The following is a 13,060-nucleotide window of genomic DNA, read 5'->3' on the forward strand; positions in this document are numbered from 1 at the left end:
AGACTGTGGAAAGGGGTTAAATTAACGGGACAACTGTGACTATGATGGCTAGAACTAGGCTCAGACTTTTAAATATCAAACGGTCCCAGGGTCAAAGCCTGAGGCTGTTAATTTAACCATGACCAATTTTGCTAATTTCATTGCTAAATTATAGCTAGACTCATTTATGTTCATTGTGTGTTATCTGTTTTGAAATGCTAAAAGGTGTGTAGTGATAAGCATCGGTTGAATAACTATGAAATAACATTTAATTTAAAAAAAGCTGTCTCTGCCCGTATTTATCGCACTTAATATCTATTGTCAAAAATCATAGAAATCTTGGATTAGCAAAACTTGAATAGAAGCCCAGAAGCAAACCATTAGAATCTCTCATTTGACGGTACCAAAGAGGAGATTCTGACAAAAGAAAAAAACTATACCATTCATATTTTTTGTCTTGTCCTGGGAGGCTTTTCTTGGCAACACACTTGTTTAAGGTTCCTCGCGCTAGACCATGAGATGATTGTGGATTGAGTGGCCAATTAGCAGTTAATTTCACGCTATTCTTACCCTGTATGATTGTGTTCTTTGGCAACAGTGCATAATCATTCAAGGGTTTCATAGTGCATTTTGCTCAGTACTTGTAAAGCATCTATTACTCTCCATTATTATTATTATTATTATTAAAATAGTTTAACCAGACCACTGAGCTGACTATCAGCTCTCATACTCCCCCAAATTTCTAAATCTGTAGTGTAACTACTACATGCTTAGATATTTATTCATCTTTATAGGAATATTACAAAATACCGTGAGGATGTATTCTGAATGCAATGAGTATTTAGCTATTGTAGCCTGAACAGTAAAGAAAATAAAGATCACTTTCCCTTAATGCTCTTCCCCACAGACTTCCATTGCGGTGGTGATCGAGGCAGCTCTGGGGCCAATTTGTTAAAACCAATTCACCCAGTCGATTTTCCCGAGAGGGCGGCTCATTTTTATTGTCTAGGTGCCTGATAAAGCACGTGACTCAATATTTTAGTTGCAAAGTGATGCAATTAAATTGAAATGGTAGACGCGATTGTATCAGTGTTTGGGTATGACCTTTGTTCTTGCGGCACCATCATTTATAGTAAATCAAGCTCGTTGAATTTTTGTAGCAATATGTCAGCAGTTTTGATAGTTTTGAACCGGATAGAGCACTCAAGTTGTTTGGTACATAACATACTGTTTGATCCATTAATGTGTATTCGTCCCTTTTTGGTGGGACCTCTTCATCATATTTGCTTGAATTATGCAATTACTGATATGGCTAGTTTTTTAACTTTCTGAAGGTGGGTAAGATCGACTTTCATTCTTTTCGTCTCAGTAAACAAGTAACTTCGTATTTTCTGTAAGCTGCTCACTTTAATTGAAGTGTTTATTCTGATTTATAGCGTATCGAAGAATTAATCAACTTACTTTAAACCGTCATTTTAGTCAATTACTCATTGATGTTGATGACATTGCTTTCATGGATGTCTCTATAGTGAATAGCTGCGTCAGTTCAGTAATATATTGTGTTTGTCTGATATTCACACTGACAAAACGTTGAACAGTAATTAATTCCCAAAAGGAATTCAAAATCGGTTAATGCTGCCTCTTACCAGTATCTTACGTACTCGAGCTCCATCTTGGATAAGACTCGCAGTGCTCCACGTGGGACTATGTTTCTTTTGTTGCAGGGAATATTTCAGAATAGAGCACAGCTATTTCCACATCTGAAAAAGTTGACATCAGAAGATTTACGTGTCATAATGCCAGAGTTATCAAAAAGTCAAACGCATTTCCCTTCGAAACATGAGCATGCCTTTCAATGAGATGAACCTAACTACCAGAGTCTTAAGTTTATATCTGGAGATACTTGATGTCCTTAATATTAAGGGGCGTCAACGGACCCAGGTTAGAGCCAGCACACGAAGTGGAACTTAGCATAAACTGTTCGTCTAGTGTAACCACATTTCTCAACTTCAGGAGACATTTTCCAACGCCTTTATTCATAATTTACAAACTATTAAAACCATATTCGAATACATGCCAAGTAATCAGTAAAGCAGCTTAAACCGCTAGAGTTAAAATGCAGCTGCAAATATCTAGTTATTAGAAATTTAAAAATGAGAAAATCGCTAAGGAAAACAAAATAAAGAGCCTATAGATACACGTGTATTCTGAAATAAAACCAATTTTTAAATACCGCTACGAAAACTACTATTAGATATTTAAGTATACATTTGCAGTCGTTAGATTTCATGATCCACAACTATTTGATTTTTAAACAATGATTGATAATTTTACAGCTATATTTTTTAACCATCAAAGGCTGACTATGTATTTGCCCTGTTGTCACTTCTTACCATCAAGAAAATGTAGGTACTTTGTCAGTGTACTTTTATATAGAGAGAATATACCACACAATCTACTTCGAGGTGGGGATAAGGCTACAGTTTTCGGTTTACCGAACAAACAAGCCATGAGAAAAATAGAGATTACTGAACAATCAATGGAATACTTAGAAAAACTAGAATTTTTTTAAAGACTTTATTTACATGAGTAATTGAATTATAAAAATCTGTAAAATATGTGCATATGTCTAAGGTCTTCATATTTTCTGTGACTGAGCACAAAGTAAATGTCGCACAGGTAATATGTAATAACAGCGAGCCCTGCAATATTAAAATCCCTAAAATGTCGAATTTTAAGAAACCAAAAGCCACCAAATCAAATACATGAGCTATCTTTTCTGAATAAAAAATGTAATTGGTTTACATCCACATTTTAAGACAAATTTATCTATCTGTTCAAAAACTATATTTTTCGTCAAAATTTTTACAAAAGCCAGAATATCAATGAATTCAACTTACTACTCTTCCAGAGATATTACGACTATTAAAAGAATTCGAGCTGAAAGCTGAACTATATGTATTAATGCTGGAAGTTCCGAATTAAAGTATTCCACAGTTAAGTGTCTTACCTTAAGACAATTTCTCAATTCTAAGTAGCCAGGAACAAGCCCTAAGACGCAATGTATCGCAAGCAGCAAATCTTGACTCATTACGGCGACTGCCATTAATATCACTGCGGGATAGGTTCATAAACCTAACAATTCAAAAACTCCGTTGCGTTGTGCATTTTCGCAAAATTTTCTATGTTAAAAGTAAACGTTTGTAATAAATATAATGGAAGTTACTTAGAGTTGAGTAACCTTCATTCACTCACATCAACACATTTTATTATTAAAAAGTAACCTTCATTCACTCAACACATTTTATTATTGAAAAGTAACCTTCATTCACTGACATCAACACATATTAAACATAAAACAACTCGTAAGAATTAAAGTATGTATCAACCCAGCTGCTTGCGTCTCCACACGTACGAATATTATACAAAATACCACTAAAATGCAAAGATGCTTGAACGACTAAAGCATTTCACATTAGCATTTCACATGAGTTGCTAATCGTGAGATGTTCGATAAAAGGTATATAACAAAACTTCAAAAATTTAGTCATAACCGTTTTACCAAACAAAAATTGTTAAAGACATTCCCTATTTAGTGCGTCATCCTCAAATACAGTTCCTACTTATGACATGCATCACAAAAGCCGTATCACAAGTAACAAGGCGAGTAAGTACTAGAAGCAAAGAACATATCTCGGAACCAACGCAGCAGCCTGGTTTTACGACCACCCTGTAACGGAGTTGACTCATTACTTCCTGTCACTTCAGTGACTGCCATCCCTTGTAATTCAATAGACTCGATTAAACTCTGATTTAGCAAAGACTCTTAACGGCAAAGTTCAGTTAACCTTCACGAAATTTCCCGAATACATATTGAAAGGATAAAAAATTGTGCCTCCCTTTACTTTTCAACCGGCCCCATTTTCTCTCCGTCAAAACGTCCAGTATTGTCTTGCTCTAGTTTTATACCACACTTTAAAAATGTTATTTCAATAAATGATAAGCCTGAATGGCTGTCACCTGTAGATGAGCACTCTCCCTTCAGTCAAATACTTTATTACCGCAGCGTGGAGTATAATAGTTTTTATGATCTCTAGGGATTTCTAGTTTGGCCAATTATGCCACCAGTTTTAGACTGTGCCCGATTTTTATTGGCCCTGTTACATTTTGTTACTGAAATTTACATGGAATATTCACAATCTATTCTCTTCAACTCTTATTTTTTTCGATCAGAAGCTTCAGATACTTTTTAGTTATCGAATTCAATGTCATTTTGACTGAAATTATAAATGGCAGGAAATTTAACAGTTTCAGAAAGACCGAGGTTATCCAGTGGATGCTATTAAAAAGCCTTGTCCTTTTTACCAAGCAATTAGTTCTGGTAGTATTGCAATTTGGCATGAGAGAGAGAGAGAGAGAGAGAGAGAGAGAGAGAGAGAGAGAGAGAGAGAGAGAGAGAGAGAGAGAGAGAGAGAGTTGGAAATCGTGGCCGAGATTAAAACTAAATCTGCAGTTAATTAATTAGTAATAAAAGTTTTAGAAACAAAACATTAAGATTACTGGGTATGATTTTGAAGCTTTAAAATATCCAGCCTTTATACTCTACAATGTTAATATTACTAGGTAAAATGAATTAAAAATATGGCATATAAAAACTTTTAAAACATTTAACAGAAGAAAACTAAAGATTTCTTAGTGACAAGACTAACTTCAAAATGAAAATTTGCTGCATCGATTAAAAAGTAAAATTATAACCAATATCTACTTAAAATCTGAATCTGAACTAGATTCTTCTGGGATTTCAAGTTTTTGACAGTAAGCCACTGCAAAATTTAAGGAAACACATTTTCGAATACCATAAGTGGCTTTATGTAGGCTGTACAAATTATCGAATGAAAGCAGCAGCAATAGCCTACAGAAAGCCACGTATGGTAGGCTATAGCTGCTGTACAAATTATCGAATGAAAGGACTGGCCCCAACCTCTGCACCCAATAATCCTACGAACATTTTGTTAATTAAATGTTATTAAAATCATTACTCTGTAAAAGTGCTGTTACTCACTAAAAAAAAAAAAAAGGATTTTGCTCGCACCACAATGAAACACTAATAAGACTTGCAAGTTACTGCTAACTGAAGTCAAACTACAGCATTAGTGCACATAAGTGGTGGTATTTCCAATAACTGAGCTTGTATTTTGTATTTGTTCAGAGATCCGATTACATTACTATCCTGTCAGCGCATTTTAACCGACTATTCGAGGGTACTTACTTTAATGAAACACAATAAAAGGGCATGCCTTACGTCATTTGCGTATTGGCAATCTCTCGTTAGCTCTCTGTGAACCAATGTGCTAGCTTTGCACATTGCTTTGTAATCCTGTTCGTTAAGTTCATAATCGCTTTCGGCCAGTCGTCTGATCTGTAATGCCATAGCCGAAGCCTTCAGCACAGCTTCGCTGATACCCCTACGGACACGAGGTGTCAGTCTAGTCTCCCTGAGTTTCATCCGATCCTGTCTATCGTAGATAGGCCAGTCATTAACGCACGCTTCGCAAGAACAATTGAACTGGTACTTCTCTAACGCTCTCCTCCTCTCTGTTAAGTTACTGTTCTCAAAACAAATGCCGTAAGCGACAGTTAGTTCTTCTCCAGCCTTAATAGGCCTAATTGCTCTTACGACCACATTCCTTCCAATTGTGTAGAACTTAAGATTCGCATCACAGGAGTGGTTGATTAAAGCTAATGTAGGGAAAATTCCGGCACCAACATCCTTCTCCATCTGGGTAAATAAGGAAATTTTCAAATAAGAAACAGGTTAGTCTTGTTTTTCAGGTAGCATTGCTAATATATAAAATATGAAAATCAAGATAATGAAGTCATGGTAATGTTATACATCGTATAATAATTAATAATTACTCTGGAATCCGCGACTCCGATGAGATTGAAATGGCACTTGAAGGTATGAGAAAGTATCACCGATCCTGCAGCAATGAAATCTTCTCTAGTTGGAGTGAAGGGCTCCCTTTTGGAGTTCACGAAAAATCTTCCTGACATATGAAGTAATTTTGTAATAACAAATGCTACTTGGCAACTTATGAGAATTCGTTGATCGTCCAAAGTCTCCTCATCACCCATAAGGCCATAAACTGCTCGATATGACTGAGAGTTATACATCCCCTTATTGTCGCAGCCCAAGTTCACAGGGTCCTCTGGCTTCTCCTTTTTCAGCTTTTTCCTGAAATCCTTTATATCTTTAAGTGTGAAATTTCTTAGCATCTTGTAAGCTGGGCACATTGGACCAAAGTCTAAACTTATCATCGATGGAAGCAACTTGCACTCTAACCAGTGGTCTTCAGACAGGCCTTTGATACGGCAGTCATCATTGCAGAAAATAACCTGTTCATAAATCAGTGAACAACAATAATACATTAATCGTATAGAGGAAGGATTCATTATCCATGCCTGCATGAGAGTTACAAAATGTCGAGATTAGTATATTAGAGAATGCTTTACATGAATAAACATTTTGTTTAATTTATGAAATATAAATTAAATTTCTAAAGCTAATAAGTTCTGTAAATTCTTTAATTTGATTCTTGAAACATACCAACCATAATCCTCTACTGTATTTCGGAGTAAGACATCTGCCTATGAAAGACTTAACTTCTGAATTTCAGGGTCTCCCCCCCAAAAAAAAAGATATTCATAATACAAACACTTAAGATTACGGCGAGTACTACTTGTGCAGTACTGAATAGACCATAAATGACCATGAAATACTTTAGCTGATAAAAATGTCGCCAATAACCACAATTTTCTTGCTTCGCGTGAATTTATTCCTTCGACAGTCACACAGAGAAAGAACAGGTAGTGATGTGGCAAGGCATACTCAGCATGACCTTAAAATTCCAACTTGTGGATTACAGTCCTCAATACTAAGAGGTAACAGAAGATCTAAGATTTGCAGGCCCCTACGACCTCTTGTACATCCAAGAATCTTCGGCTCCTTATCCCAGCATCAGAACTATAGTGTCGATCCAAGAATCTTAGGCTCCTTATCCCAGCATCAGAACTATAGTGTCGATCCAAGAATCTTAGGCTCCTTATCCCAGCATCAGAACTATAGTGTCGATCCAAGAATCTTAGGCTCCTTATCCCAGCATCAGAACTAAAGTGTCGATCCAAGAATCTTAGGCTCCTTATCCCAGCATCAGGACTATAGCGTTGAATGCTAAGAACTAGTGCTATTCTGCACTGGATAAAGTCCTTTTTGTTCCTTCCTAAAAACTGGAATCAGCGCCTTATGAAGAACAGAGAACCTCATAAAATAACTGCTACTGGGCAAAGGAATAAAAAGATTTTAATGAAAGACGTAGTCAGGAAACTTGCATCTTCTTATATTTAAGAAAGGCCCAGATACATCACTATTAGTTCTATCTGTATTATAAATGTGCTTCATTTCGTTGATTCCGCCTTAAGCTAATCTTGAAGTAGATTCATTGTCAGTTTTGGAAATCGTAGGAAATCGTAGGAACATATAGACCTGACACACTGGTATGAGTGACCAGTAAGTTTGATTGTGTATCATTTTGCCTTGGATGCCAAATAAAAAAAAATAAAATTTTTTTTAGACATGCTTTTATTAAAATGCACTAAAAAGTAAAAAAAAAAAATTGAGATGCACCAGGATTTTCTTATAATTAATCATGTCTGCAAAAATAAAAGCGTGGTCCCCAAACATGGAGGGAATTGCTACAAGAAATTAAAAGAATGCCTATTTCTTTTCTTGTAGCATTTCCTTCCATGTTTGGCGGCCACGCTTTTGTTTTTGTAGACATGATTCATTGTAAGAAAATCCTGGTGTAACAAAAAAATTGCTTTTTACTTTTTAGGGCATTTTAATAAATGTATGTCTAGGAATTTTTGTATATTTTTTTATTTTATGCTTTTTATTTTTGACAAAATTGTAACCGATTTATGATTACAGTTAACGAAACTGATATCCGTTTACGGTGGAGGGCGAGGGAAGAGGGAGGGTGAGGGAAGGGGGAAGAGAGGGAAGAGGGAAGGGGAGGGGGAATAGGAAGGTGAATTGAAAGGGAAATGGGAGGAGGTTGAAGGGGATGGAAGAGGGAAGGAGAGTGGAAGGGGAGAGTGAGAGAAGGTGAAAGGTGAGGGGAGGGGAAGAGGAGGGTGAGGGGAGAGGAGGAGAAAAGAGGAAAGGGGGAAGGGGGGGAGGAAAATGGGAAGGAGATGGAGGCGAAAGAGGAGGAAGGGGTAAGGGGGTAAAGGGCAGTGGAGGGGGTGGGAGGAATAGGGGAAAGGAGGGGAAGTGGAGGGGATGGAGAGGGGAAGGAGGGGAGGACACAGCTAAGTTAACACTTGATTATGTGTTCCGGAAGGGGGAGTGGGAATGGGAAGAGAGGAGGGGAGGGGAGGGGAAGGAGAAGATAGGGAGGGGAATGGAAGAGGGAGGAAGGGGATGGTGAGGACACATCTAAATTAACACTTGGTCGTGTGCTCTGGAAGGGGAGGGAGGGGATGGAAGGGGGGAGAGGGAGGGGAATGGAAGAGGGAAGGGGAGGGGATGGAAGAGGGAAGGGTAGGGGAGGACACAGATAAATTAATGTTCTGGAAGGTGAAGGTGGAGGGGAGGAGGGGAGGGGGAGGGGGAGGGGATGAAAGGGGAGGGGATGAAAGGGGAGCAGGATGGAAGAGGGAAGGAGGGGGAATATGAAGGTGAAGGGGAAAGGAAATGGGATGGAAGGGGAAGGGGAAGGGAAAGGGGAAGGGGAAGGGAAGGAAGGGGAAGGGGATGGAAGAGGGAAGGAAGGGGAAGGGTGATGGAAGAGGGAAGGGAAGGGGAAGGGGGATGGAAGAGGGAAGGGGAAGGGGAAGGGGATGGAAGAGGAAGGAAGGGGAAGGGGATGGAAGAGGAAGGGAAGGGAAGGGGGGATGGAAGAGGAAGGAAGGGGAAGGGGATGGAAGAGGGAAGGGGAAGGGAAGGGGGATGGAAGGGGAAGGGGAAGGAAAGAGTGAGGTAAGGTGGAAGGTGAGTGGGAGGGAAGGAGAAAAGAGGAGAGAGGGAAGGGGAGGGGAGGAAAATGAAAAGGAGATAGGGGAAAAGGAGGAGGAAGGGGTAAAGGGAGGTAAAAGGGGAGGGAGGGGAGGAGTAATGGGAAGAAAGGGGGAAGGGGAGGGGGAAGTGGAGGGGATAGACGAGGGAAGGGGAGGGAAGTGGAGGGATAGAAGAGGGAAGGGGAGGGGAAGTGGAAGGGATAGAAGAGGGAAGGGGGGAGGGGAAGTGGAGGGATAGAAGAGGGAAGGGGAGGGGTAATTGGAGGGGATAGACGAGGGAAGGGGAGGGGAAGTGGAGGGGATAGAAGAGGGGGAGGGGAGGGGAGGACAGAACTAAATTAACACTAACACTTGTGTGCTCCAGAAAGGGGAAGGGGAGGGGGAAGTGGAGGGGATAGAAGAGGGAAGGGGAGGGGAGGACACAGCTAAATTAACACTTGTGTGCTCCAGAAAGGGGAAGGGGAAGGGGGAAGAGGGGAAGGGAGGGGAGGTGGAAGAGAGGGGAAGGGAGGGAGGGGGAAGAGAGGGGTGGTTGAAGGGGTGAGGGGATGGGAAGGGTGAGGGGATGGGAAGGGTGAGGGGAGGGGAGGGGAGGGTGAGGGGGAGAGGAGGGGAGGGGAAGGGTGAGGGGAGAGGGAAGGTGGAAGTGGAGGGGATGGAAGAGAAGGGAAAGGGATGTGAGGACACGCTAAATTAAGCATGATAGTGTTCTCCAGGATGAGAGGGGAGGGGACGGAGAGGGGTGGAAGAGGGAAGGAGAGAAGGACACACCTAAATAAACACTTGATCGTGTGCTCTGGAAAGGGGAGGGGAAGAGAGGGGGGGGAGGGGAAGAGAGGCGAAGGAAGGGGAGGGGAGGATGAAGGTGGAAGTGAAGGGGATGGAAAGAGGAAGGGAAGGGGATGGGGAGGACACAGCTAAATTAACACTTGATAGTGTGCTCTGGAAGGGGCAGGGGGAGTGGAGGAGATGGAAGGGGAGAGGGATAGAAGAGGGAAGGGGAGGAGAGGACACAGCTAAATTAACCCTTGATTGTATGCACTGGAAGGGGAGGGGATGAAGAGGGAAGGGGATGAAAGAGGGAAGGGAGGGGGAGGACACAGCTAAATTTAACACTTGATCATGTGCTTTGGAAGGCGGTGGTGGAGGGAGATGGGTTGGGGAAGTGGAAAAGAGGGAAAGGAAGGGGAAGGGAAGAGGGAAGGGTAGGGGAAGACATCTAAATTAACACTTGATGTGTACTGGGGAGGGAAGGGGAAGGGGGATGGACGAGGGAAGGGAGAGGCGTTATATGGAAGATAGATTCTACCAAGTCAAAGAAGCTGTGAAAAATCTGAAGTGTTTCTTACAAATCCTGAGATACTGGGAGAGGTCACTGTAGGGTCATTAGAAGTTACTGCTGACCTACTGATCATTTAAGGTTGTATTGTCACCTGGATTGAGTAATCATGCAAAATTCAAGTCCCTTGGACGAAGGGGACGGGTAAAAAATTGTTACAAGATTTCAGGACAGACAAACAGACTGTAGAGAAAGACAGACACAGAAGTGAAGCTAAATAAAAGCATGTAATAAAAACAGCTTTTCTTTCTTCAAGGGCCTTATTGGGTTAGGTACCCTAATGTTCCCTCTCTTGATTTAAGTTTTGCTCATTTGGTTGTGATAGGTAATGCTCTGCATGTGGCTGCAGAGATCTCAGTTGCCACAGCGGAAAAATATTATCGACAGGGGTTAGGTAATCTTTGATGAGTCGGTTAGCCCTTACAGGCTGGGATAATTATACATCAAATACCCAGAGACCAGGCAAACTAAGGTCGGCCAATTTAAAAAAGCACATCACTGGAAAGAGGATGATTTGCAAATGTACATGGTATATGAAAAAATTCTGTTTATAAAATTTTCTATACCTTCCACAGGAAGTTGAACGCCAATATGCTAATTTTAGCAAGTTATACATGTTTTTTCTAACATTTTCCCTTTACTTTATTATGCAAAATTATAATTATAGCTCACATAAAATCAGCAACAATCTCTAGGTATATTTATGGACAAATATCTACGAGATGTACTGGGACATACCTGAGTACTTTTATTGGCAAATGTATACAAGATGTACCGGGACTGGGAGACGTAGTACATTTTTCCATATCATCTTAGGTTAGACTATTCTCCCTGTATCATGAGCTGACTCAGCTGAGGTGAGTGTGTTGCCAAAGTGTTGCCATATACTGTAGTCATTTATGGCCCATTCAAGTGGTCGGAACACGTTTCCGCAAAATTCGTTCAAATATCATGGAACAAAATAACAGTAATCATATGATCCGAATCAGAGATTTTCAGATGCAATTATTGGGGGTAAAAAGATCGATCCTGTCCTTTGTGAGTTAATAAGATGGGTAACCAAAATCATCTAAACCTAGCCTGAAGGAAAAGGAAATACAATGTGAGAAGAAAAGAAGGGGTTCTAGGAACACAGTACCTTGGGTAAATTCAACAATTACTAAATTCAACAAAATGTGACCAAGTTGCTGGCATTAATTTCACAACTGATCTCTGGGAAGAAACAATTCCAGCAAAACAGGACAAAGTTACTGGAGTTTATTCCACAGCTGGTCACTAGGACAGAAGAATCCAGCAAACTAAGCCAAAATGTTGAAACAGCTTGCAAATTAACAAGTTAGGTCACCATCTAGTCGTGAATTATTAAATAAGAGAAACTTAAGAGGGCGACAGCAAATCAAATAAATTATCTTCACCTTGATACCAACAAAATTAGTCTAAGGAGAACAGTGAGGCAGTTATTTTTAACATTAACAAAAATTTCATGACATTGAAATAAGACTCACTTGGCATTGAAACAAAATTCTTCTTCAGGTCAAGACTTACATAACTGAACAATATTCTACTTAGAACCTGTACCTTGAAAGTGTTAAGATAAATTTTTTCAGTCATCATGATATCAGTACACAAAATCTATATAAATGAAATATAATGTTGAAAAAATAAACCATCTTGTAGTTGAACTTCATTAAACCTTAAACCTCAATCCCTCCTTTCTACATGCGCCCTCAAGATTTTAGTTGGTAAAAAAATAAAAAAATGTCCAAGAAAAAACTACAAAAGGATGTCTGAGATCTGTGGAGCGTCAGGGAGAGAGTCAACCGCATAAGTATGTAGATGAGACAGTTGAGATCTCCGATAAAGAGTAAATAGTACAGAATAACTTGAATTATTATTGAAAACAGACGAGTTCAAAGAGTAGTGAAGTCACACGCTGGAAGTTTTGATGACAGTTTATCAGAGGACATCTGTAAGAGAGTGAATAGGTTTACAGTAGAAATTTGCACGATTCATTATGTAGCAAGGTTGAGGGTATGGAAGTTGAAATAGTATGAATGTGGTCACCTTCCCTTTGAAGCAGGTTGGGATGCAATAAATGCTTCCAAGAGAAAGGGTCCATAAGGAATTTAACAACTAGCAAAAACTGACAGCACCAAAGTGATCAACAAATTCAAGAAAATATGTTTGGATACAATTCATTGTAGGTACCCTGTTAATCAACAAATTCAAGAAAATATGTTTGGATACAATTCATTGTAGGTACCCTGTTAATCAGGAGGTAATAGCTTCAAAGATAGAATAGTTTAAATTTCAAACAATGACAGAATTAGCTACACGCATGGTAGTATAAACTGAAAAATTAACGGGTATGGATGATTTTAATATAAAATAGCATTACATGCAGATAGCTTTAAAAAAGCTGATTTTGCATATGTTCCCATAATTTATTGGTAGGACATTATAGATTTGCTGTTTGTAAGAAAATTCACCTATTTAAATTTGTAAGTGGAAACATTCTACTATATTCAAGAGAGGAATTATTGCAGTGATGAATGACCCAGTACCACAGCTAGTGACTAAGCAGCAAGAGCACTCACGCAGTTTTAGTAGTGATAGTTTTAATGTACCTTATCATCAGTATTATGTGCAATTTTACTCCTATCT

The 13,060-nt window shown here is 39.5% G+C and overlaps 1 protein-coding gene across 1 annotated transcript in view; it reads right to left on the minus strand.

The window, feature by feature from the left end:
- Positions 1–3,254: 3,254 nt before the first annotated feature.
- The window catches only part of LOC136826884 (SET and MYND domain-containing protein 4-like), a 38,368-nt gene continuing 28,562 nt past the window's right edge, over positions 3,255–13,060 (minus strand). Inside the window, exons 4-5 of the mRNA XM_067084416.1 lie at positions 5,896–6,375; positions 3,255–5,758 (exon numbers count right to left, since the gene is read on the minus strand). Coding sequence (XP_066940517.1) covers positions 5,231–5,758; positions 5,896–6,375 — 1,008 coding nt within the window. The 3' untranslated portion in view covers positions 3,255–5,230. The remainder of the gene's footprint in view (positions 5,759–5,895; positions 6,376–13,060) is intronic.

Source organism: Macrobrachium rosenbergii, chromosome 41 (assembly GCF_040412425.1).
Source record: "Macrobrachium rosenbergii isolate ZJJX-2024 chromosome 41, ASM4041242v1, whole genome shotgun sequence".
NCBI lineage: Eukaryota > Metazoa > Arthropoda > Malacostraca > Decapoda > Palaemonidae > Macrobrachium > Macrobrachium rosenbergii.